This window comes from Macaca mulatta, chromosome 2 (assembly GCF_049350105.2).
Source record: "Macaca mulatta isolate MMU2019108-1 chromosome 2, T2T-MMU8v2.0, whole genome shotgun sequence".
NCBI lineage: Eukaryota > Metazoa > Chordata > Mammalia > Primates > Cercopithecidae > Macaca > Macaca mulatta.
This window is the reverse complement of record NC_133407.1, coordinates 119045753-119071472: the sequence shown is the minus strand read 5'-3', so window position 1 is coordinate 119071472 and position 25720 is coordinate 119045753. Positions and strand designations below refer to the sequence as shown.

At 44.3% G+C, this 25720-nt stretch overlaps 3 protein-coding genes across 4 annotated transcripts in view; 2 read left to right on the top strand and 1 right to left on the bottom strand.

The window, feature by feature from the left end:
* The window catches only part of ERC2 (ELKS/RAB6-interacting/CAST family member 2), a 975448-nt gene extending 972142 nt beyond the window's left edge, over positions 1-3306 (top strand). The window contains exon 17 of the mRNA XM_077993178.1: positions 344-3306. The gene's annotated coding sequence lies outside the window, so the exon portion shown is untranslated. The remainder of the gene's footprint in view (positions 1-343) is intronic.
* A 5784-nt stretch (positions 3307-9090) lies between these two features.
* The window catches only part of WNT5A (Wnt family member 5A), a 36710-nt gene continuing 20080 nt past the window's right edge, over positions 9091-25720 (top strand). The window contains exon 1 of one of the 2 annotated variants that reach the window (XM_077993175.1): positions 9091-21550. Coding sequence is in view for 1 of the 2 variants with exons in the window: in XM_015130676.3 (XP_014986162.1) it covers positions 24553-24558 (6 nt within the window). In the remaining variant the exon portion in view is untranslated. Of the gene's footprint in view, positions 21551-23029; positions 24559-25720 lie in introns of those variants that run through there. The other variant, XM_015130676.3, reaches the window with a different exon arrangement.
* LOC144339251 (uncharacterized) lies at positions 23236-23818 on the bottom strand. The gene is made up of 2 exons (XM_077993177.1): positions 23688-23818; positions 23236-23539 (listed from the first exon to the last, which is right to left on the bottom strand). The coding sequence occupies exons 1-2, from the start codon at positions 23804-23806 to the stop codon at positions 23299-23301; spliced, it is 360 nt and encodes a 119-aa protein (XP_077849303.1). The 5' UTR covers positions 23807-23818; the 3' UTR covers positions 23236-23298.

Here is a 25720-nt window from a genome sequence, read left to right as displayed (position 1 = left end):
TGACATATAGTCTGATTATGTGGAAATAATCACTGGAACATTTTGGCATATTTCCCTTCAATTTCCTTTTTTGTGTATCAAGAGACATTTGTACATATATGTGACATATTTTGAAAGAGGCCTCTTCTCAGATGTACTTGCAGGACATAGTTTATCTTTCTGTTTACTTTGTCCTCCCTCTGTGTTTCTTCCCCTTACCCCCTCCCCACTCCCACCCAATCCCAACCATTGAGAGTGGTGGAGAGGCGTGCAGGGGTGAAGAGTGGGAAACTTTCTGCCAGGATTATCTCAGATATTGTTGCCAGTTTCTTCTCCTGCTAAATTATGTGCCTTCTTGTTGCAGCTATCAGAAGGGCTGAATAAAGGGAACATGCAGCTCTGCAGCAATATTCTGATAATCTATTGCAGTGAGGCTCACATCACTGTCCACCACCACCTGGAGCGGCTCATCAGAACTGAAGGGGAGTTTTCACTTACATTATTGAGCGTGATTCTGTTCTACTTGATATTTCCTTCATCACCTCATGTCATTTCTCATGGATTTGGATATGATGGAAAGGAAGAATGCAGAGGAGAAAAGTGACAGCTCCTCCATTTTTGTTGGGATGCGGGCATTTTGAATGTGATCATCTTTGCTGAATGTCATTATTTGATAACATTTTGTTTATGTTACTTAAACATCATTGGATAAATTTGAACTCCATGGGATTTTAACTGTGGATTCAGCTTCTGTTGGACAACTAGCCTCATCTCCAGTATCCTGCTGGTTCAGTCTAATTGGGCATTCCTAATGCATTAGATTATCAAAAAGTGTAAATTCGCTGTGAGTGAGTGGTGTTGGCAGTGCTTGTATACCATGATGCATGGAGTGTTTGACAAAGAAACAAAAAACACCAAAAATTGCGAGCCTTTACCCTCCTCTATTTCTTTAATCTGTTGTTTGAAGAACCGCATTTTGAGGGTGTAACCAGTAGTTACCTCTGGGCCAGGTTGGAAACGAAATCAATTTTTTAAACCACTAATACTTGCCAAGAAATCGCCTTATGAGAACATGGTGTGTGTCTCTGACAATGCATGGCACATCTAAATTGATCATTCATAATTTTATCCAGTACCCCGTCATGTACTGGAGAGTGGCAAAAGCCTGAGGCACCTGCATCTCTCTAGTCCCTGTGTTCTGCACATCCCCACAGCGGGGACGCCACCAAGCCTCAGACTCTTTCCATCCCGGTACGTGCAGGTCTCCATGAAGAAGCTGGGACTCATTCACATTTCAAGATCCAAATGCTGTGCAAACAGTGTAAGCTTAGATTTTCTGTAAATGAAGGGTCATTTCTCTTTTTTTTTCCTTTTAAAGAAAATGTGTCTGCAACATGGATTCCAAAGCATTTCAGCATCAAACATGAAAACATTGATGAATGAGGAACAATCACAAAAGCTGTGTCTCTGTATATAGCTCTACACAACATGTATGTGGATACAGTCATTATTTAAAGCACATGCCAGGGAAAAAGACCAAATTTTGAGGTCTTTTACATACAGTGATATGGTACTAAGGAGAATTAAACTCCTACTGCTTCCTCTGAATATTAAGAAACAATTAAAATTGTTATAACTTCATAAAACTCATGACTGAGTCTGGCAAACATGTGCAACTCTTGTATTGCTCCATTTTCTTGTCAATGGAAGAAACCCTTCCACGTGTATGCAAGTGGGAGATGAAAACCTGCATTTTTAAAAGACAAACAGTGAATTTAAGCATGAGTGGCCTTAATAAATATAGTTGTCTTTCTTTGCTGCTGTGGAAAGGATTCTAAACAGATGTCCCTGAAGTCTTGCATTGAATTTAGTCATTATTATTACTTTTTTAAATGTTGGTGCAATTAACTCTGGACCTCTCTTGTGAGCCATAGAGATATTTAAAAGACAAACACCTTATTTGTCGGGGAAGATGAAACTGTCCCTGAGTTGCACCATTCTTTCTTGGTGCATTCGCGGTTAAGATACTCAAGCAGGTTTCTTGCTTCAGGCTTTGTTCTTGTCATCAGTAAGTATAACCAACTATGTAATGCTTACGTGTTGCATAAACAATCCAAATGCATTCATGTTTTAAAAGTTTGTCCTTTAACTATCAGAGGGATCTAGGTCTTGGTTAGAGATGTAAGCAGAGTTCTTTGCAAGCGTATTTAGCACATTTTGACACAATGTTGCACTGAAAACCCAGGCCACAAATGCGTCCCAGTGAACAGTTTGAATGTCCTCAAAAAGTGGTCCTCACTGCCTCCTATGACCAGGTCTTGACCTGAACTCTGCAACTGAATACTTGAAGTAGGAAGTAGGAAATCCAGTAGGGAAAATGGGTCCTTGGAACAGAAAAAAAAACAACCAACCCATGTATAGCTAGCTATTTCTATGTATGTGCCAATTTTGTCACAGCTCTTGTTTGGAGGGATCATTTTCTGCCCAACTTTCGTTGGTTAAAAGTAATATTGATCTTACCCTTATGGGGGCACATCATTTAGTCCCTTAAAATTTAAATTCTCTCTAACATAACAACCTTTCCCATTTCATGTAATATTCTCTGATGTTTGGGGGGTTACCAAAAATATCCCTTTTTCACATATTAAGAATAGTCTCTGGGTTTACAACAAACACTGTGATGTTGGGAAGCTATTTCCTTTGCGCGAACTTCAGCAGGTTTCCTTCTAATCATAACATAGTTGAAAAAAGACGTTTGGGCTAACATTTAGGAGAAGCTGGTCTTTGTGCAAAAGCAGGCTTGTACTTGATACCCCATTTGATTTCGATGTACAGTCTCAATTTTGTATTTAATGATTTTTGTGTATCCAGTATGCACGTTAGCAGCGTGTCAACTTTCATTTGAAAGTGGGTTTCAATTTACTTTTTAAACAGTGTTTATGACGAGACCTCAAATGTGTTGACATAAGCTCTATCTGCAATGTTTTTGTGTAGAGTGGCGATTGAATGCTGCCGAGGGTCAGTGTATCTAATTCCCCGAGACCCTCGTTCGATAGTGCTTCTTGTAATATTTCTTCAAGTGAGTGGCATGTGGGTTGTGATATTGACCATGTGATTATGGACATCGATATGAAAAATAAATAAATAAAACTAAGGAACCCTGGAAACTACCAGTGGGCATGTATTAGCCAGTCATTGTAACCTCGTGTCTAGTAGAACATTGTACAAGGTATGTACAGTTCATAAATTTGTTATCATGTGTATGAGAAGTACTTTGTGCTGATCGCCTTATTTATATTCATCAAATAAACCTCGTTTCTTTCTGAAGTGAGTTCATTCTATCTCTAATAAATGCTCCAATTGTGCAGTTTCTAATATATTGAGGGTCATGGATCCCCATTTGAAGAACCCTATGGACTTAAGTAAAAAGGGAAGTTATTGGCTCATTTAACTGGAAAGGTGAAGACATAAGTGTTGCTTTATGTACATATGAATCTAGAGGTTCAAATTAGAAAATCAGAAGTTCAAATTAGGAAATTTAAGTTACTGGCATTGTCTCTCTTCTTCCTTCCTTTCTTTTTTCCTTTCTCTTTTTACCTTTCTCTTCCTCCCTCTCTCAATCTCTTCCTCTATCTCTCCTGATCCCTCCCTCTCTTCTTCCTTCCCATCTTTTGTATCTTCCCTTTTTCTCCCTTTTCTTGTCTCTCCCTCCCTCTCCCCTTCTTCTCCCTTTCCCCTGCTTCTTCTCTCCCTGTTTCCCTCTGCACTTTCTATTGGGTTGGCTTTGGACTCTGGTAAGCTCTCTCCACTTGGTTGTAAAGATGACTTCCAACAGCTTTGAGTAGTTTTGATTTTTAGAGGAGAGACTTTCTCTCTCTGAGCTACATCTACATCTGTCCCCTAAAGGGACACTTGGTGGTTCTTTTTTGGATTATGTGCACAATTACCTTTTTCAAGGCCATGTGATTGACAGCCTCACTGGTGGGGTGGGGGGAGCAATTTCCAACAGGGAAAAATGGATTCTATTCTAGAAGAGAGGGGCAAGAGAGCTGGGCAGGCAAAAATACTAGCTAGCCACCACTTGGATACACACACAATTGTCCATGCAAGGCCTTGCCAGCCTTCACAGCCTGTCTGTGGATCAGTGAAGAACCTCAGTGCTAGCTGTCCTTTTTTAGCCTGCAGAACCAGCCCCCGGTTCCTTTAATGGTTTGATTTATATGCCAGGGAATGAATTTCCATTCTTACCATGACAGAAATCAATGAGTAATTGATTGTCAGAGCTAGAAAGTATGTTAGATGTCATGTAATCCAACATCTTCATTTTACCAGATGGAGAAACTGAGGCCAAGTCAGAAGTGACTGATCCACACATACATGGTAAGTTCATGGCAATCCAAGACTGTCGCCAGAGCTCCTGAAACAGGAATATGTATCCCTGAGGCTCTTTGAGAAGGAGAGGAAGGAACAAAACCTCCCTCCAGTGGACCCTTGACAACATAGGGGGAAATATCATTTTGTTTCTGTACTCAAAGAAACATTTCTGGGTTCAAAGCCACCACATGTGACCTTCCCTCAACGTTGGGTACATTTGGGGGAACCTGAAAGTTGTTTGCCTTTTCCATTCTGTTGCCTTTTTATAGAAAGAGAACTTCTCGTAGGACAAGAATTTCTTGCCTCCTAGAATTTCCTGAAGCAGCAGCTGGCATTCAGGCCAGGTTAGATAAACCCATCTGGCCACATGGAACCTCTGCTTCTTTACTCGCAAGTTGGTCTTTTTGGTAAGAAGGGTACCAGGCCGACACACTGCTGGACTCCAACTGCAGGTTCATCTGTACCTTTACTGCCACGGAAGCACATAGACTTAAGTTGGTACTCTGGAGGTTTGACTGCATCTGATATCTGTGGACCGCCATTACAGAAGATTGGAGAGACATTCTAATTCGCAGAAGTACTGACCTGTAATAAAAATCATACTAATAATAAATAACTGAACATTATTGAGCATTTGCTAGGAACTTGGCCACGATGCTAAGGACTTACATGGATCGACTGTTTATTCCTGACAACAGTCCCACGAGGTAGATATTGTCATGACCCACATTTTACAGTGAAGGAAATGGAGACCCGCAGAGATGACCAGTAACAGCATGCAATTCTAGAGTGTATATTTGATGGCAGTGTTGTGCTAAAGGCTTTGCTTACATGAACTCTTATCCTCATAGGAATCCCTTGAGGCAGGGACTATAATTAACCTCACTTTACAGACAAGGAAAAGAAGGCCTATAGAGTTTACATGCCTCACCTAGGGTCCCCCAGATAGTAAGTGGTGGAGCCAGGCTTTGAACCCAGTGCCCAGCAGGCTCTTCTGCTTAGGGGAGGTATTGAGGTGTCTCACAGGTCAGACCAGTGAGACATTAGGGGCTGAGGTTCAGATCCCACTCAGTGTTTCTGGGATGCATTTGGTCTCTCACGTGGCCACATGGCACACAGGGCCTGAAGGGGCTGGTGGCTTCATCACTGAGTTCCATAGTTATCCAATAGTACAAGAGAGTGGACTACCACACAGGAAGGCTGTGGCTCCCACGGGAAATCAAGACACAAGGAAAAGGAGAGCCTAGACAAAGCTTAGTGCACTGTATTTAACCTTACTACCCTCGGGCCTCTTGGATTTCTTCCAAGCCCTCAGTCTCTGGGCACCAGCCCAGCTCACCTTGCAGGCATCCCTGAACATCCTTGGGGTTGCAGATGGAGCACCGAGTGACAGAGGACTGAAGAGATCCCCCCAACCCTGAGGTGGGAGAGGGCCTTTTGTACCACGCTAAGGGGTGTGTGTTCAGGTGGAAATAGCATCAGATTGGTAATCAATACACCTCAGCTAAAATCTCAGTTGTCTATTTTGCCACACTTGTGCTTGGGAAAAGCATACAATCATGTAACTGCATGTGACCTCTGTTTCTGAATATAATCAATGGGAATAACATGGCTCCCAACTACCTGATAAGGGATGTGAGTGGACAGAACAAGGCAATTCATGAGAAAATACATTTTAATAACAAAACTTTTCCACAACTCTAACAAAGTCCTAGAGCAGCTTGTTTTCATTTTTAAAATCTACATTCAGAGAAGGAAGTCTTCCTCCTTCCTTGCACAGGTATAAGATACTCAGGTGATAATGACTTGGCTGTGTTCCCACCCAAATGTCATCTTGAATCGTAGTTCCCATAATCCCCACATATCGTGGGAGGGATCCGGTGGGAGGTGACTGGATCATGGGGGTGGTTCTCCCATGCTGTTCTCATGATAGTGAGTGAGTTCTCACGAGATCTGGTGATTTTATAAGCCTCTGGCATTTCCCCTGCTTGCACTTCTCCCTGCTGCCACCTTGTGAAGAAAGTGCCTTGCTTCCCCTTTGCCTACCACAATAATTGTAAGTTTCCTGAGGCCTCCTCTGCCATGCTGAACTGTGAGTTAATTAAACCTCTTTCCTTTATAAATTACCCAGTCTCAGGCAGTTCTTTAGAGCAGCATTAGAATGAACTAATACATCGGGGGAATAAATCAAGCACCAGATTTGAGAATAAAAGCTCTTCAGAAGGAACTATTGCTTCCTGCTGCTACAGGAAAAAAATCTTACAGCATACTGGGTGAAAGCAGATGTACGAAAGAGGACATACTATGTGATTCTATCTATGTAAAGCTCAGAAAAAGACAAAATTAATATATAGGGTTAGGAGTTAGCATTCTTGACCTGGAAATTTATTACATAATCATGTTCAGTTTGTGAAAATTCATTAAGTGATATACTTACAATTTGTGTACTTTTCTACCTCTCTGTTTTATCTCATTTAAAAGGTTTAGCCTAGGCTGGGCATGGTGGCTCACGCCTGTAATCCCAGCAATTTGAGAGGCTGAGGCAGGCAGATCACCTGAGGTCGGGAGGTCGAGACCAGCCTGACCAACATGGAGAAACCCTATCTCTACTAAAAATTCAAAATTAGCCGGGCCTGGTGGTACACGCCTATAATCTCAGCTACTTGGGAGGGTGAGGCAGGAGAATCACTTGAACCCGGGAGGCAGAGGTTGTGGTGAGCCGAGATTGTGCCATTGTGCTCCAGCTTGGTCAACAATTTTTTTTTTTCTCAAAAAAAAAAAGGTTTACCCTAAAAAATTTTAATGCCATTAAGCGTTTATCCAGTTTCACATCACAGAGGTTGGAAAACTAAGGCCTATGGAATAAATGTAGGCTTCAGGGTTTCTGTTTTTGCTTTTTGGGGGCAGGCATAATGTCTCAAAATTTTCTTTTCTTTTCTTTTCTTTTCTTTTCTTTTCTTTTCTTTTCTTTTCTTTTCTTTTCTTTTCTTTCTTTCTTTCTTTTTTTTTGAGTCTCACCCTGTCGCTCAGGCTGTAGTGCAGTGGCATGATCTTGGCTTGCTGCAACTTCCGCCTCCCAGGCTCAAACAATCCTGCCTCAGCCACCCGAGTAGCTGAGATTACAGGCTTGTGCCACCACACCTGGTTAATTTTTGTATTTTTAGTGGAGACAGGGTCTCTCCATATTGGTCAGGCTTGTCTTGAACTCCTGACCTCAAATGATCCACCTGTCTTGGCCTCCCAAAGTTCTGAAATTACAGGTGTGAGCCACCGTGCCCCCAAATTTCTTCTCTAGTTGCTGTTTTTTGTTGGTTTGTTTGTTTGGGTCAGAGTCTTGCTCTGCTGCCGCACCTGGAGTGCAGTAGTGCAATCATAGCTCACTGCAGCCTGCAACTCCTGGGTCCAAGCAATCCTCCTGCATCAGCCTTCTGAGTAGCTGGGACTATAGGTATGCACTACCATGCCCAGCTAATTTTTTTATTTTAGAGAGTTGGGGTCTCACTATATTGCCCAAGCCAGTCTTGAACTCCTGGTCTCAAGCTATCCTACCTCAGCATCCCAAAGTGCTGGGATTATAGGCATGAGCCACTGCACCTGGCTAAAATTCTTTGATGGGGCAGTAGTGGTAGGCTTGGAGCTCTGCAAGCCTGTGGAAGTGTTGGGTATACTTGCCATTTCTATTGTCCTCAATTCTCTCTAAAATGTTACACCTGGCCAACTTCACCCTTGCGTATAACCTGCCTGACCCCTGAGTGCATCTGAGTTTACAGTCTCTTAAAATCCTGACTCCACAGCATGCCAAATAAGTAACCCTCGACCAGTTATTCAGTCTCTCTGTGTTTGTTTCCTCATCCTAAAATTGTAATACAGCCCCAGAAGGTTTGGTTTTTGTTTTTTAACAAGGATCAAATGGTTATTTAACACAATGCAAGCCACATAATAGATCCTGAACAAATGGAAGTGATAGCTATTATTACCAGTAATAAAATCACAAATAATAAAAATGTTCAATCAAGTAAGATTGCTGACTCCCAGTCATTCTCTCACAAGAACCACTGCTGAGCTGGTCCTTGCTCAGATCCCATTTGCCACGTCAGGGTTTTCCTCGACCACGTTTAATAACCAGTTTCCAGATCTGGATATTGGGGGCTGTAAATTTCCCTGGTTACTGTTGCCAATGACAGGGAAGGAAAGACTTGTATAATTACCACTTGTACTTCCACAAGACACAAGAACTCAAGTTGAGAGCAAGAGTTTTGGACAATAAAACACCAGGTTTTAAAAATTCAGGAAAGACCTGCCCAACTTGTGTGATAAGAAATGTGGGCCTGGTTAGAAAAACAGAAAAAGGCCTAATGCCAGCATGGCATATGCACCATAAGCCTTCAGTTTGAATAGGACCATTTCCTCTTTCCCACACAAATGCTGCATATTTACACATCTGTAAGAATTAAGGCTTTAGGATTAGCCATGGGTTGGTTAGGAATCAGTACCTTTGCCTATGTCCAAAATCCGTAGCCTTGGTTTTCAATGTTCTTTTGTAATACAGTTGCCTGTCTTAGTTGATTTTACAGCACGATTGTTTGCATCAACATTCTTCAAAGAAAGTAGCTGAATGGGTTCTATGAAAATATCCCATGTCTGAAACCTACTAGGACTTTTGGAAATATTAAAACATTATAAGGCCATTTGGAAGTGCTTAAGATAGATCTTTGCAAGGTGTCAGATTTGGGTCCCAAACTCTAGCTGATGATATTCTGGTTTCTGAACATTATGTTTTTAGCTTCAGAGAAACGAGGTGGAACTGGGTTGCAGCGAAGGAACTGTCTTGACTTTCAATCCCACAAAAGTGTTCAATTTTTGAAAAAAAGAAAATAGAAAAGCTTTACAATTGTTTCCCTCACAATGTCTGTGCATTAGCAAGCTAGCATCCCTGCAGTAGGCATGTCTCACGGTTGGTGTTTCTGAAAGGAGCTGACCCCATCAGCACAGGACCAAAGGGGTTGAAAAAAGATTGAACAGATTGAGCAGTGATGGGAGACAGAATTGGAATTTCTTGAGGTGACCAGTCCCAAATCTCCTGTACTTCCAGAAATTATGAAGTCATGGGAGAAGAATTTCTCCAAGAGTCTGATTTGGCTGCTCAAATAAACTGAAATCCAACAAATCCAAAAGTGGCCACTGAATTCTTAAAGAACAAGCTCATAGCATGATGTGTGGCTAGTTGTAAAGGGGTTGTTGCCCTCCCACCAATCTAACTAAATGGGGCCTTATTTTCCTTTTGGTAATAACAATTTCACCAAAACCTCACCTTGCCCCAAACCAGTCAAAATTGATAGAGTAATTTATTTTAAATCACCAAAGACTCAAGTGGACAGAAAGGAATAAAAATTTGCTTCAGGAATTTGGAGGGGCAGGGCCTTTTGCAAAATTGGACCAGAGGGGTCATTAATAGCATTTTCTCCAACAGACTGATTTTCTTTACATATGCCTTTGGAATTATTAGCTCAAAGAATAGATTTCTCTTGGCCCACCTGGAAGTCTTCTCTTTTCCTAACCTATGACTTTGGATTATACAACTTTACCTACTGTTGAAAGTATACAGCTGAAAAGAGTAAAGGGTATTTGACTGAAGAGTGAACATGAACTCAAAGGTAAGTAATTGGATTCCAGATTTTGTACAATTCAAAGATCATTTATGTTCATCTTTTCTTAGTCTCAACATCAGAGAAATTGCAAGATGCTCCCTAAACCTTTTTATGTTCTACAGATTCTCTAAAGGAAAGAACACACAACCAGCACTTCTTTGTAGAACAATTCTCCCTTTATCCTCTAAAACTGTGCACACAGGTCTGATTAAATGTAAGAACTAGGTAAAATGAATACCACATTTGGAGCAAGGAGTTGTATTTTTTATTTTTTAGCCAATACTTTAGAAAAATCTGATGTCAGTTTGGACATTGCTGTTGAACCAATCCAGTTCGATGCAGCTGCAGAAATCTCATTTAAGGCCAGTCATTTAAGGAGGAGGGCATATAACTGGATATTAGCACATGGTGGTAGCCAGCCAATCAGTTTTTGCATTTGATTGGAATTTCGGAAGATAATTGTTTCATTCCCAGGCCTGTCTCTGGCTCGCCATTTGACCTCAAACTAATTGCTTAATCTCTCTTGACTTCAGATATTCTATCTTGAAAGTGATAATAATAATAACTTCCAACTACCTATCTCATCCGGGTATTGAGTGGATTAATGGGGTCATGTTTGTAAAGTCTTGGAAAATTCTCAAGAAAAAACGTTCTACCTCTTTTTTTATTCTGGTTGGTAATGTTTTAGGGCCATGGATGGGTAGGGCTGCATTTAATGAAGTCATTATTACAGAGTCATGTTCTTTCCTTCTTTATAACTAAGGAAAGACCTCTATTGAAAGCAGAACTTTTTTCATCACTATGAAATCTCTGATTCTCTTTGTTGGTGCTGGGACTCCTGTGGTAAACCAGGCTTTCTCCTCTATCTAAATAGTACATGAAGCTCTGAGGAAGTAACTATGATTTCATGGCCACAGGGAATAACTCAGAATATTTCTACTTCAGTAATTCATAGACTTTTGGGGTTAAACAGACAGGTTTGAGACCTGTCTCTGCCACTTCCTGGCTGAGTGGCCCCAAGCAAATCACTCAATGTTCCTGTGCTACCTTTATGCTTAGCAGAATGTCCAACACATGACAAGCTGTCAGGAAGTATTGTCCACATTAATAATATGTGTAATAGTAACTGCATGCATTTTCTAGTGTCATGAAGAAGTATAATGAGTGCTAGTTCTTAGTGAACCAAAACTTAACTCATCAGAGTTTGTGCTTAACTTGGGTATTCATGGCCATCTATTAACAATATTCTCATTCTGTGAGCACTTTAGATTTAGGAAAATAGTAAATCAAAAGGAAATTGTGTCAGGGATTTATGCAAATTCCCATAGTATATTTTTCTGTCCATACTGATTTAGCCCAAGCTCTTGATTTTCCAGGTGCAATCCTGCAGGGTAGCTATGAAGAGCTGACATTTACTAAGAAAAAACTACATGATAAACACTGTGAATCCTGTTTTCTCATTTCCAGAAGGGCAGAAATTTATCTAATTTTTGCCCAACTCTGTGGCCCTGCCTGGTACATAGGAGGCTTACAGTAAGTGTTTACTGTGGGATAAATTGCTGAATCCATAGGGAAAATCTAGTTAATTTAATTAAAAAAAATTTTTTTTGAGACGGAGTCTTGTTCTGTTGCCCATGCTGGAGTGCAGTGGCGCTATCTCGACTCACTGCAGCCTCTGCCTCCTGGGTTCAGTTGATTCTCCTGTCTCAGCCTCCCAAGTAGCTGGGACTACAGGCACGCGCCATCAAGCCTGGCTAATGTTTGTATTTTTAATAGAGATGGGGTTTCACCATGTTAGCCAGGCTGGTCTCGAACTCCTGACCTCAAGTGATCTGCCTGCCTTGGCCTCCCAAAGTGCTGGGATTACAGGCATGAGCCACCGTGCCCGGCCTTAAATTTTATTTCTAATGGGCATAGGGCATCTAAAATCTTTTCTTCTCTCCTGTGAAAATATAGACTTTAACACTTAAAGTCAACCGCTAATGGATTTAGTTTACTTAAACCATTTAAATTGTGTTTCCAAAATGAAATAGTATCAGAAAAAGCACAGCAATCAAGAGAACTTTTCAAAGACAGTTGGTGACTTTCCCACTGATAGTCCCAAATATGTCAAAGCCAGATGTCCTGTAGATGTAGGTGTAGGTCACAGGCTGCATCTTCTGTCAGTCAGCCTCAGAGTGGTCTGTCTCTAAGAGAAACTCCTCACCTACTGTTTTCCTGCTTTGCATTCATGAGCTTGTCCTCAAAGTACTCCCAAGCCACTTGCTTAACTCACATATGGAGTCTCCTCCCACTCTGCACCATTAATTCATCAGCATTCACTTCCCAAGGTTTCTTCCTGGCCGGACAAGATATTCTGCCTCAAGAGAAGACCAAACCTCCTGTAGCCCCTGTGAGGCTGTCCAAATCCCAGCAGGGAACAGGGATCTTCCATTTAACTCTAAACCTGACTTTGTCTTTTTTACTTAAACATTAATTTTTCTAAAACGACCAAACATTTTTGTATTGTCAGAGCTCTTTCAACTGCAAGGGATAAACCTTGATTTCCGAGGAGCATAATGGCCTTAGGCACAACTGGATGTGAGGGCTCTAATGAGGTCAGAAGACCAGTGTCCCATTTTTCTTGGCATTGCTGGGCTTTACTTCTAGCCTGCCTTCATCTTCAATGTTGCTTTTGTTATATGATGCCTCCCAACCCTTACCCAGAAACTCCACATTTACAGCCAAAGAGGTTAAAAATTTCAAAGGAAAGGTGGCTCCCCTCTGTCTCTATTGAAAAAAAAAAAAAAAATCCTGAGACTATCCCTGTTAGTCTAGTCTATGTCACATGACTCTTTTCTGATGGGCCCAACCTTAGTCACATGCCCCTACCTTAAGTCAGGGGTTGGAGCTAGACTCACCAAATCATCTGTCCCGGAAGGAGAGTATAGGTGAGTCCTCAGAGGAGAGTCAAAGGTGCTCTTAACAGAAGAAGAAAGAATTGATGCTGGACAGGTGTTCAGACTAGGTGCTCTGTCTCTATAGCTGACATAATCCTTTGTCTTCTTTCTTCAGTAGTGCATCTACTTTTCCTCTATGCCTCGTGTCTCCCACGTACCTCATTGTGTAGCATTAATCAGCGTTACTCTCATCATCCTTATTGTGCAGGCCTGGATACTCTGCTTTATTGTGAGTCCTTGAGAGCAGGAGCCGTGGCTCGTTTAGTTCACCATCCTCGCTGATTAGCATAATTCCTGGCACATACATAGTAGATAATCTGGTGAGTTTTCCAAAAAGGAAGCAATTGATGATCCCCCTGGAAATCAAGTCCCTAACTGGGGTGACACTGTTCAAAGGTATGAACATGGGCTTAAGGCTCAAGTGAAAACTCCATCATAAACAGCGACAGTTGTCACATAAGGAAGACACCTGGAAGCAAACTGAAGAATGTGCCATTATGAGTCTGCACTGCTGGGTTCAAAACAAAACAAATAGAAAGAAGCCACCTAATTTTGGCCTTGTGGACACTTCATGAGGTGTGTGGCAATGGGCAAATGATTACAATTTTGATTTAAACATGAATACAATAATTTGAAATCCTGCCAGGATTTCATTTTAACCTCTGTAGATGACAAGTAGAGGACAAATGTAATTCTTTCTCACTGCTCTTCTGGGAGAATTGTCTTGGCATCTTTCTTTCTTCCTAATTCCCTTCTCCATCCTTTTCTTCCATCCTTCCCACCTCTCTTGGCTCTTCCCTTCTATCTCTCTTCATCTCTCCTATTTTTCTTCTGCTCCTGTCTGCTTTTGCCCTTAGCAGGAATCACAGCTCTTGATTTACAGGGCTCATTTAAATTCTGCCTATGTGACCTTGGGCAAGTTGCTTCATCTTTTGGAGCTTACTCTCCTCATCTGTAACATTGGAATATTAATATGCATTACTAGTATTCCAGTCAGGCTCAATGATATTACATATGTAAAATGCTCAGCACAGACTAGAGGGAGTGCAAATTTGAAGAGAAATAGGAGAAAATTCTATTTGCTGTGGGGTAGTAGGGATTGTAAACAAGAGACTGTTTTAGCTCTAAGTTCTCCCTCTCTCAAACCAGCCTTCTCTAACAGAGTCCAAAGTGCCTAATCTGTTGGATGACAGTGCTTGGAAGCCCTGCCAATGAAATGGCCACTGCCGAGTGTTTGTCTCCTAATAGTGAGTGACTCACTTGCTTGCTGGATCCCCTTTGGACAGATTTCTAGGGTTAGCCAGCCAGCACAAGGAGGAATCCCTAATGTTGAACTTGGGCTTTCAGCCCTTTAGCCCTGTTCCAGGACTACTGAGCTAAGAGGCCACAGGCTTAATGACTGCCCATGTAGCAGTAACATCCAGGATATGTTTACAAACATATTTGGGGGGCTCCCACCTCACCTATGCATTTGAGACTGTCTTTCAGAGCCTGTTCAAGTCTGGCACTCAGCAAGTGCTCAGTAATTATCTGTTGACTAAAATGGACAAACCAGTGTGATCTGGCATGTACAATACTAATTTGACGAATGAATGAATGGGTGGGCCGCAAATGCTTGTTAAATGAATGGTTGATGATCCACAGTAGGTGACCCGTAAATATTTGTTGAAAGAGCAAACAATGGGATGAATGAATGAATGCACAGTGTATCGGTCATATCTACGGCCCTTACTTTCCATAAGCTTCAAGCTACTCTTTGATTTATTTTTTGTAGCCATAATTCAGTCCCAATAAAGTCTTTAAATTTATGATTTGCTTTTATTTTCTGTTGGCAAATTTTGAAATAGATGTTGCTATCCTCTGGATGGAATCCCATTTTCAAACAGCAAAGAGAGATTTTCAAACCTCCTTGAATGGAGCATGCATGCAGGACAAGAGAGGGAAGGCGCTTATGTTCCCACTAATCTCTGTTATGACATAGCTGCATGACTAAGGACTGAGGGCCACAGGGGGAGGATCATGCTCCTGGGTTGAGCAGAAGAGGGTTGTCCGCAAATGACACGTGAGTGGAGCCATCATGTTCCTGTATATACTCAGTAGATATATGTACCTGCCGGAATAGGTAAATTTAATCCTTTGCTATTATTCACTTCACCTTCTTGAATTCTGTGGTATTTCCAAAGAGTGACTGCTTTTCTCCTGGGTTAAGGAGAAATCTTTGCTTAAGTCAAAACCACTTACCTTAAATACATTCAATGACATGGGGATCTTTTGCCCTGGGAATATTTCTGATGTTTTTCAAAGCCAATGAATTGTCATCTGACCTTAATGGACACATATAGATCACTGAACTGAAGATTAAACTGAGTGGAGAAAAGAAGCTTTTATCCAAAATTCACTGATTCATTGAGAGATTTTGGGGAAGTCATAACAGAGTCATTTTTTTCACCATTGATGATTATAGCAGCAAAGTACACAAAATTAAAAGGACTTGGGATTTAATTCTGCTGTTTAGAATTACATCAGGTATCTTTTAAGGAGGTTGGGGATATTTACAATGAAAAAAAAGTATTAGGGTAACTCATGTTAAAATTCAAAAACCTGTAAAATTTTTATGTTCTAACTTTTCAGAACATTCTTGAAAATTAAAAAAAAATACAGTCAGTCAGCTTCCTAGATGTTTTGTGTACAGCTTGATGTCAGGAATACCAAGTAACTTACTGAATGACTAAACTCTGTCCTTTTCACTTAGAAATGTTGAAGTATTGTGTAGTTCTCTTACCATTTTTCTCTCCATTGGTTTAATATTAAAAATTGTGTAACATTTATCAGTGGGAATGTAAATTAATGCAGCCATTATGAAAAACAGCATTGAGGTTCCTTAGAAAGCTAAAAATGAAAAACTACCGTATGATCCAGCAATTCCACTTCTAAGTATATAAGGAAAAGAGATCAGCATATTAAAAAGATACCTGCACTCCCATGTTCATTACAGCATTATTTATTACAATAAATATGGAGACATGGAATCAAGTGTTCATCAGTGGGTGAATTGATAAGACAAATGTGGCATGTATACACAATGGAATACTATTCAGTCTGACAAAAGAAGAAAATCTTATCATTTGAGACAGCATGAATGAACCTAGAGGAGATTATGCTAAGTAAAATAAGCCAGGCACAGAAAGGCAAATACTGCATGATCCCACTTACATACGAAATCTAAAAAAGTTGAACTTACAGAATTCAAGAGTAGAATGGTGGTTGCCAAGGTAGGGAGAGGGACGAGGTCTAAGGAGATGTTGGTCAAATGATGCAAACTTTTGGTTAGATAGGAGAAATAAGTTCAAGAGATCTATTGTAATATGGCAACTATAGTTAATAACAAGGTATTGTGTACGTGAAAATTGCTAAGACTACAAATTTTCACTGTGCTCATCATAAAAGAATGTTAAGTATGTGAAGTAATGGATATATTAGCTTGATTTAGCCTTTTCACCAAGTATACATGTTTCAAAACATCATGTTGTACACCAGATGTATGTACAATTTTTGTCAATTAAAACTAAATCAATTTTATTTATAGAAAAATTTTTAAAAATTATGTTATGTGGTAGTCTTGAGATTTGAGGATGCACTTTTATTCTTTGGCCAAAGTCTAACACTTGTCCAAATGTGTCCCCAGGTAGGCTTTCCAGGTGGCCATGAAAGGAGGACTGTTTGTTGCTTCTTCTCTGGAAGGGATAAGTTTGATCTATTTAATTTTGCCATTAAAAGTAATGGCAGCCTGGCGTGGTGGCTCACGCCTGTAATCCCAGCACTTTGGGAGGCTGAGGTGGGTGGATCATGAGGTCAGGAGTTCAAGACCAGCCTGGCCGAGATGGTGAAACCCTGTCTCTACTAAAAACACAAAAATTAGCCAGGCGTGGTGGCAGGCACCTTTGATCCCAGCTACTCGGGAGGCTGAGGCAGGAGAATCGCTTGAACCCGGGAGACGGAGGTTGCAGTAAGCCAAGATCACACCACTGCACTCCAGCCTGGGAGACAAGAGCGAGACTCTGTCAAAAAAAAAAAAAAAAGAAAGAAAAAAAAAGTAATGGCAAAAACCGCAATTACTTTTGTACCAACCTAATATGTTTGAATCCAGTTTGGACCAAACCTGAGCATTAGCTGGCTGCTTTCTAATGAGCTCTTATACTTCTGCCATCTGTTTTCACAGCATGCTGAATTTGAAAACTTTGAAAACACTCCACTTTCCTAGATTTCCGTTCCGGAGAATGGACTTAGCCGAGCAGTTTAAAAACCTGCTATTATTAATACATACCCAGGAGTATGGCCATGTTTGAGTTGTTTGAGACCAAAAGTAATTATTGAGAACAGTCAAATCAGGTTTCCAAAGCCCAAAGCCACAGATTTAGACATATAATATTGACAATTGCAAAAAAAAAAAAAAAAAAAAAAAAAAAAAACACAACCAAAATACAATCCCAGCATTTTCTCCTATCTCTCTGATAAAAAAAAGTCTGCTTCTTCCATGTAAGTTAAGGGATTTGTATTCCCCAGAACCGGTTAATCTATATTCTTCTAAACCCAGCATGTAGATGATCAGTGGGCCAAATAGAATATGAAATGGAAAACACAGGACTGAACATACCAGCTACCATTCATAAAACATGCCAGTTAGGAGCAAACAACTTTTCAGAAGAAACACTATGACAAAAGGGGAGAGTAAATGGAATCCCGTCTTTCTTCAGATGAAAACTATTTATCTTATTAGACTCTTTCCACTAAGCCAAGCCTTATACAGGTGAGGCCAAGTGAAAAAGTGGGGGCACATATGGGAAACCAGAGAGACAGCTTCTAAAAAATAGTTTTGTCTTTATTTATAGGTAAAGTGTGGTGATTAAGTCCCTTGTATTTAAAGTCAGATTACCACAGTTCAAACTTTGCTTAGCAGTGGCGTGGCCACAGGTAAGATCATTCGCTTATTCACTTATTTATAACACATTCTTTGTGTGAGTCAGTAGGGGGTTGTGTCACAACTATGAACAAGGCCAACCAGGTCCTTGCCCTCCTGGAGCTTACATTCTATTGAGAGAAAACAAGACAGACAAGTAAACAAATACACTTGTAAATAAGATAATTTTAGATCAAGATGAAAGAAGACAATCAGACAAAGTAAGGGAGTAGAGAATCATGGGGGAAGGACAGCAGCTTCTTTGAGATTGATGTGTACGACGAGGAGGTGACTTAAAGGGAGTGAGGGTGACTGGTCAGAAGGGACAGCGTTGCAGGCAGAGGGAAGAACAAGCACAAAGGATGCATGTGGATGACGCTGTCCTGAAGTCCAGGTTAACTTGTTTTGATTTCATCTGATAAACTCTGGGGAGCCTCTGAAGGGCTTTCAGCAGAGATGTGACGTGACCTGAGCAGCATCAGGGAGAGACAGCCCTCATGCCCTCATTCACTCCTTCAGGGACAACAAGCTCTTTCCAGAGAGAAGGGAATTCTCAGGGCACTGCCCAATACAAGGTAAGAATTCAAGGTGAATTGCTGAGTATGGATGCTGTCTTTCTTGAGGGCGGTGGGGCAAGGGCAGAGATGTCAAAGCCAGCCAGTTAATGAAATAAGAACAAATCTTTGACAGCTCCATTGAGCTGGGCTTGAATCAGGCATTCCTGGTGTGGCTGAATCTGGTTATGTGCACGTCTGGTGTTCAGTGGAGTGAAATCAGAAGCTGTCAGGATTTGCAACTCCTAAAACAGCTTGGCTTTATCAAAATCAGGACCTCTTTGAACTTTCCCTTTTCTCCACAACGCAGATAATAATAGGATCTATCTCACAAAGTAGTGAGGATGAAACAAGGCAATGAATGTAAAGAGTTTAGACAGGGCTGGCATCTGGCACATAGAGCTCAGTAAGTGTTGCCAGCAATCATTGTGATTGTTTATTACTGATTATTATCTCAGCACATACCTGCCTCATCTTTGTTGAATTCCATCATATAGGCATAGCCGGTGATCCTGTAATTGCCACATTTCTCTCCTCTTCCCAGCCCTTACCCCTACTCTCCTCAGGCTCCTAGTTTTTCTCCAGATTTCACCTGGGGACCCAGGGAGAGACATTTACAGTGCAGAAATCATCACAGTAGCTGCCATTCATCAAGCTATCTCCATGGGCAGAGCTGGACCAAGGTCTTTTATACATTATCTCAATTATGAGAACAATCCTAATATGTTTGTTTCCTGTGTCCACTGTAGAAGTGAGAAAATTGAGGCTCAAAAGGGTAAGTGACCACTACAGGGTCACTCAGTCAGCAAGAGGCAGAGCTGGGATTCAGACTCACATCCATCTGACCCTCATGTTCCCTAACATGAAACAAAATTAAAGCATCCATTTAGTGCCCCCCAAGGCACCACTGACTATGAAATGGTCATAGTCAACATAACATATAACACATAACACATAAGTGTTATATGAGGGAAGGACACCCTATTCAACAAACGGTACTGGGATAATTGGCATATAACACATAAGTAAGTTAGGAGGGCATAGTGAGTAATCAGGCTCAGTGCAAGGAGAACTTGAGAGTCTCAAAGAGCCTCCTGGAGTCAACCCAGAATCCAAAAATGTCCTATAATTTCAAGCGAGCCTTTTCCCCCCACAGGCCAGTGGCAGCACAAAGTGATAGTATTATTTTGACTGTGGCCATGTGGTGGTGAGGAAGCCCCTGACCCCTTTCCGGCCTCTTTGTCTTCTTTAGGGCTCCATCTGTGGCCCTGCTCACACAGCCCTGCTGGTCTTGACTCTGAGGCGAAGGAGTAAACATCTTGGGGCTCTTTATTAGTTTATTTCAGAAGATGGAGCCTGTTTGCCCCTGGGGCCCATCCCTCTTTTATGGCCTCCAGCCTTTCTTGACAAATTCTAGTGACTGGAGAGAAAACCGCTTTCTACAGCAGATCATTAAAACACCACCATAAACCCAGGGCCATAAAATATTATTTGCCGGGCATAAAAGGGGGGTAGATTTTCCCAGAATGACAACCCAGGTCCTGCTTTCTCCTGCTGGGAAAGGCGGCACAGGGATGCAGTCGTTCATAAATTCCTTATCTTGCACTCCGCTTTGTGAATAATCCGCTTGGGAGAGCAGCCAAAAATATTGATTTATTTGTTCCACAGATTCAAAAGCATTTTTAATGAGTAGAGCGTGGTGATGCCTTGCCAGTATGTCTTCGGATGACTCAATCTGAGGCACACACCCAAATGCACACACGGTTTGCAAGGGGAAACATGAAGTTCCACAAACTGGAGGTCTGTCAAACACGAACCTTCACAGATGGAAAGGCATTGATATCTCTCCTTCCAACTGTCTGCTCATTTCCCAGCCAAACCAATCAATACCATAACGGGACTGGTGCTTACAACTGAGCCTGGCTTTCGAAGGCAGTCCCCACCCCTACCCACTATTGAAGGGTCAAAAGGGATTTCAAGTTGGTTCTCCTTAACACCGTCCTCTGAAATAATTCTTTCATCCATTCGCCCATTCATTTGGTTGTTACTACGAAGCACCTACTAAGTGTCAGGCACTGTTCTGAGGACTGGGGTTCCAGCCATGGAAAACGCAGATGAGGTCCTGCTGACATGAAGCTTGTTGCTTCTGGGGTATAATCTCAGCACACTCATTATTAATATTAGCAGATAAAACTCACAACTCTTTATCTGAAGTCCTTGGGACTAGATGGTTTTGTTGGAAACTTTGGGAAAATAAAATTGCACATTGATATTAATTTGCAAGCAGCCCGGTGAGGTCTGGGGAAATACCCAGTCATCAAATGCATTCATATTTATTCAGTGAAGACTATTCCTAGCAAGTGGAATAAATCAAGACTATGTCTTGTCATGTGAGGTCCGGTTTTGCCACCACAGGAGTTTGAAAACCTCTGTTTTCAGAGCTGCTTTTTTTCTAGAAGAGCGGGCGTTGAGTGCCAGGTAAGTGCCTGACCCATGCTAGGAGCATTCCTAGACATCATGTTTCATTCTCACCACTCCCCTGATTTTCAAGCTCATCTCATTTCATTCTCAATGCATTTCTACAAGGTAGATCATGAAATTTCTGTTTGCTGCTGTTGTGTGTAAGAGGGTTCTGAAGTGCTGGCTGAGAGGCTAGACAAGGTGTGACAGCTGGGAAGTGGCAGGGCAGGGACTGGAACTCTAGATTCCACAGCCGGCACTCTTAACCACTAACCAATACTGACTTCCACTGTAGGAAAGACTGCAGAACAGGAAATAGCACTGTTTGGGCTGTGTCTATACAAGCAAAGGCAATTGGAGAGAAGCAGGTGATTATCCAGATAACTCAGAAAATAGCCATTTAAAAAAAAAAAAAAAGGGTTTGTGGTTGGGTAGCCAATGTTTCTACACTGGCTGTGTGTGTGGAGGAAATTCCCAGGTTAACGGCCCTGTTCTTCATGGAATAGGATCCTCTACATGAACTGCCTTGGACTCTGGGACACTGGGACGCTAGTTTCTCCGTTCTTCACGAGCGCCATTTGGCAGCCCCTTTCATAGTCAGCTCATATCCTGCCCCTTCTCAGAGCTGCTGCACCTAAGGTGGGTCCCGGAGATCCATGCCCGCGGGGAGGGGCTGGGGTGTCTGCCCAGGAGGCACGTGCTCTCCCGCAGCCAGGGAATCTCAGTCTGCGGCTACTGGGCAGAACAGAAGGGGAGAGGGGGAAGGGCGGAGGGACGCAGCCCAGGGGCGATTTGCCGGGCGGAGACCCTCTTTTTCAGACACCTTCCTCCTGTGGGCAGATCTCAGGTTAGATTCGAAGACTGTAAAATGCCCACGGGTCGGGAAGTGGTCAAGGCTTACAGAGGAGGTTAGAGGAATGGAGACTCAGGAGGTAAAGGGAGGTGTCCCAAGGGGAGCTTTGAGAACCTTGGATTCCCCCTCCTTAAGGCCGCACACGCCTTGGGGGAAAGAAAGCAAGTGGGTGGCGGGGGAGGGTGCTAAGCAGGAGCATCTGTCTCTGGCACTTGGTGAGAAGTTCACACTGCCATCTTTGCGCGCCAGGAAGGAGGCCAGGGCTGGGGAAGGGTTCAGTCGGCTAGGACAATTAAGGAATGGGAAGGGGCTATGGAGGGTGGAACGGCATCGCTGGAGCCTGGGCCGGCGAGCCCTGGGGTGTGGGGGTGGAGGGACTGGAAGAACAAAACAAAACAGCCACCACCCCGAAACACCTAGGCCACGGATTTTTCGCCTTAAGGTCAAGTGCATGCCAATGAGCGGAGAAAATAGAATCGTGTGTGTGTGTCTTCACCTTTGACAACTGGAGGATGCGGACGGCGGAAAATAACTATTACGCTCCAGTGTGAGGCACTGTTTGTGGGGTGGGGCCCGCGTCGTGCTGGAGGTAGCGGACACAATCCACCAACCCTGCCCCTCCGGAGTCCCCAAAACCACGGGCATCTGGAAGCGTCTAGAAATTCCGGTGCCTGGAATCCGGTTTTGCCAAACTTCACAATCTCCTCACCTGAGGGCACCGGCCAAGATCTCCGTGGCAGGGCCACGCATCGCGCCTGGATGCTCTGGGCCAGAGCCATATGAGCAATCATGCATCCCAGTACCCAAGTCCCTACTACTCTGGGGACTTTGCAGGAGGTGGGCGCCTAACCCTATCCGTCAGCCCCAGGGCTTAAGTATCCTCTCCCAGAGGTAAGAATAAGGAGGTCCCCCATGAGGTTCCATGTGAAGGTAGCAGTCTCCGTGGAGCCCCAGTGGGAGCGGTCTGGGATACGCGAGCGAGCCAAGGGGTCCAGCCGGGGAAGTTGGGGTTCAGCCTCCCGCCGGTCGGTGGCTCTGGAAGGAGCGCAGACAACCAGGCGGCAGGCAGGCAGCGGCTGCAGAGTGGACCTCTCTCTTTCAGCAGATGCCGCGGGGGATGGGGAACCTAGAGACGGGGAGACAAGGGGGTGTACCCCGCCTCCCGGCACCCCAGCCCGTAGTACGGCTTTAAAATCCTGCAGAGTTTGTCATAGGCCGGCCTCACCACGCATGCGCATAGGAGAAGTTGAGTTTTTTTTCTTTCGTCCCCCCCTTCCTTCTCTCTTTCCAGCCGCCCCTAGTTCTGAAACTTTGAAGAACTTTTTTTCTTTCTTTCTTTCTTTCCTTTTTTTTTTCTTCCTTCTGAGAACACCAGGGGAAAGAGGAGTCTGGAGAGAGGGAGGGAGAGAGTAAGGCAGTTGGCCAGAAGGGCCGGGGGGTGGGAGGGGGGGACGCGTCCCCGAGGTCGGTCAGTCTGCGGGGCACAGGATCGCGTGGAAATCTGCTGCGAGCTCCACGGAGCCGCCTTCGTCGCCTAGAGCCGGGGTCCGTGCGGCAGCTGCCCAGGGAGCCCTTCCGCCGCCGCCGTTGTGCCCGGGACCGCCCGCCTCCCGCCGGCCCGCTCTCCCGCCCCTCGGACCCGGGCGCCAAACGAGGAGGTGGGCAGCCTCGCCGGCCATGGACCGCCGGAGCTGAGTCGCCGCCGCGGAGCTCCGAGCTCTCGCTCCTCCCCAGCCTCGCGCCCGCGGTGCACTCGCTCCTCTTCGCCCTTCGCCCTGGAAAAACGGGGAAAAGAGAGATTAACCCGAAGAGAGAAAGAACGGGATACGGGTGGGGGGAGCCCGCGTCTCCCCTGGGTTAGTCGCCCATCGCACCACCCGCCCCAGCTCACCGCACAGCAATAAGTTTCGGGGCAACTTTCACCTATTTTGCGCCCCGTTTTTGCCGAACCCTAAAATGAAAGGACACAATTTGGCGCTGACTCTTGCAGCTCTGATGGCGACCTGTGCGTTTTCAGCGGCATCTCCCGGAGAAAAAGCCATGCGCGCCTGATTGTTCTGTGGCCCCAAAGCTGCAGCGGGGGTGTGTGTGTTGGGGTGTGTGTCTGTGTATGTACAGAGACGTCCACACTAACTCGCGGCTGCAGGATCAGCGTCTGGAAGCAGACGTTTCGGCTACAGACCCGGAGAGGAGGAGCTGGAGATCAGGAGGCGTGAGCCGCCAAGAGTTTGCAGAATCCGTGGTGTGAATGAACTGGGGGCACCTGGGCGCACAGATCGCCCCCCCCTTCCCCCGCCCCGGGCCAAAGTTGAGTAGTGGGACATTTTTTTTCACCCTCTTGTGAAGAATTTCTTTTTATTATTATTTGTCGTAAGGTCTTTTGCACAATCACGCCCACATTTGGGGTTGGAAAGCCCTAATTACCGCCGTCGCTGATGGACGTTGGAAACGGAGCGCCTCTCCGTGGAACAGTTGCCTGCGCGCCCTCGCCAGACCCGCGGCTCCCTAGTTGCGCCCCGACCAGGCCCTGCCCTTGCTGCCGGCTCGCGCGCGTCCGCGCGCCCTCCGTTCCTGGGCGCATCCCAGCTCTGCCCCAACTCGGGAGTCCAGGCCCGGGCGCCAGTGCCCGCTTCAGCTCGGGTTCACTGCGCCCGCCCGACGCGCCCCGTAGGACTCCGCAGCCCTGCTCCTGACCGTCCCCCCAGGCTTAACCCGGTCGCTCCGCTCGGATTCCTCGGCTGCACTCGCTGGGGTGGCGACTTCCTCCCCGCGCCCCCTCCCCCTCGCCATGAAGGTAGGTGTTCAGTGCGCCGCCGACTCTCGCCACTTTTTTTTCTTTACTTCCCCCAACCCGCTGTTGGAAGTTAACTGAGTTCTCTTCGCCTCTTCCTATCCCTCCATTTCCCCAACCGCCTGGAGAAGCTGGAACTCCAGCGTCGCTGGCCGGAACCCCTACCCCTTCGTCCCCCACGCCGGGCGCACTGCCTCAGTGCCCCAGGAGATCACTTCTCGTCGCACCACCCGTTCTGCAAACCTTTTCGTCTTTGGAGAAAAACTGGGGAAGAGCGACAGTAGAAAAACTGAGTGCGGTTCACTGACGACTTTCCTTTTGCTCTGAGAACATCGAGTGTAATTTACTATGTATATTTCAGTAACAGGATAATGATTCAATTCAACAAATATTTACCAAGCGCCCACTGCGCGGGCACCGGGAGGGTGTGTGGCCGGGGCTCGGGATGGGGAAAGGGACTCCTTGGTTGAGAGAACCCGCAGAGGAACCAGGGGCCAACTACCCCAGAGCTGCGTACACCTTCCCCACACACCCCCGCACCGACGGAGGCCAGATTGTAGGCTTGCCTTGGCCGGGTAACTCGAGCGCTTCAGGCCCCTTTGCCTTTAAGAGTGCCTGGCGGGGGGCCAGCGCGCACCCCGGCGCGGGGAGAGGGGTCGCGTTATTAGCATTATTAGCCGCCACTGGGTGAGCTCAGGCACTTTGCAGCAGTGGTGGGGGCGGGGAGTTGTGGTGGTGTGGCTGTAATCCCGTACTCCGGGAGAGCGCTCCCCGGCCCCCTGAGCGGAGTCCGCCTTGTCCTTTAGAAAACACTTGGGCCTCCGCTTTGGGAGAGCAGGCGGGGGCCAGTTTGTGAACTCTTGTTTGTTTTAATTGTCAGTTGTATGTTAAAGCCGAGTCACACACTCAGAGGGTCACTGAGAGTTCACTTTTACGAAAAGTTAACGTTTCTTCCTGCAACATAAGTTGTTATTTTCTAAACAATTTTTCTTATCTGCCCTCCAAGCTTCGATTCCTATTTCCATTTTTCTGGTCTTTCCCATTTTCAGTTTCTTAGAAAATAAGGTTAGAATTGAAATTAAGATGTTTCCTAGAAGAAAACAACCCCTCTTCCCCCAAAAAAGTAAAAAAAAAAAAAAAAAAAAAAAAAAAAAAAAAATTCTGG

Bases quoted from the DNA above. Each gene is read 5' to 3' on its own strand.
- LOC144339251 (XM_077993177.1), bottom strand. From the start codon at position 23,806: ATGGCTTTTTCTCCGGGAGATGCCGCTGAAAACGCACAGGTCGCCATC. The intron at 23,540-23,687 runs GTGAAAGTTGCC...CCGTTTTTCCAG, and splicing joins AAAAACGGGGCGCAAAATAG to GGCGAAGGGCGAAGAGGAGC.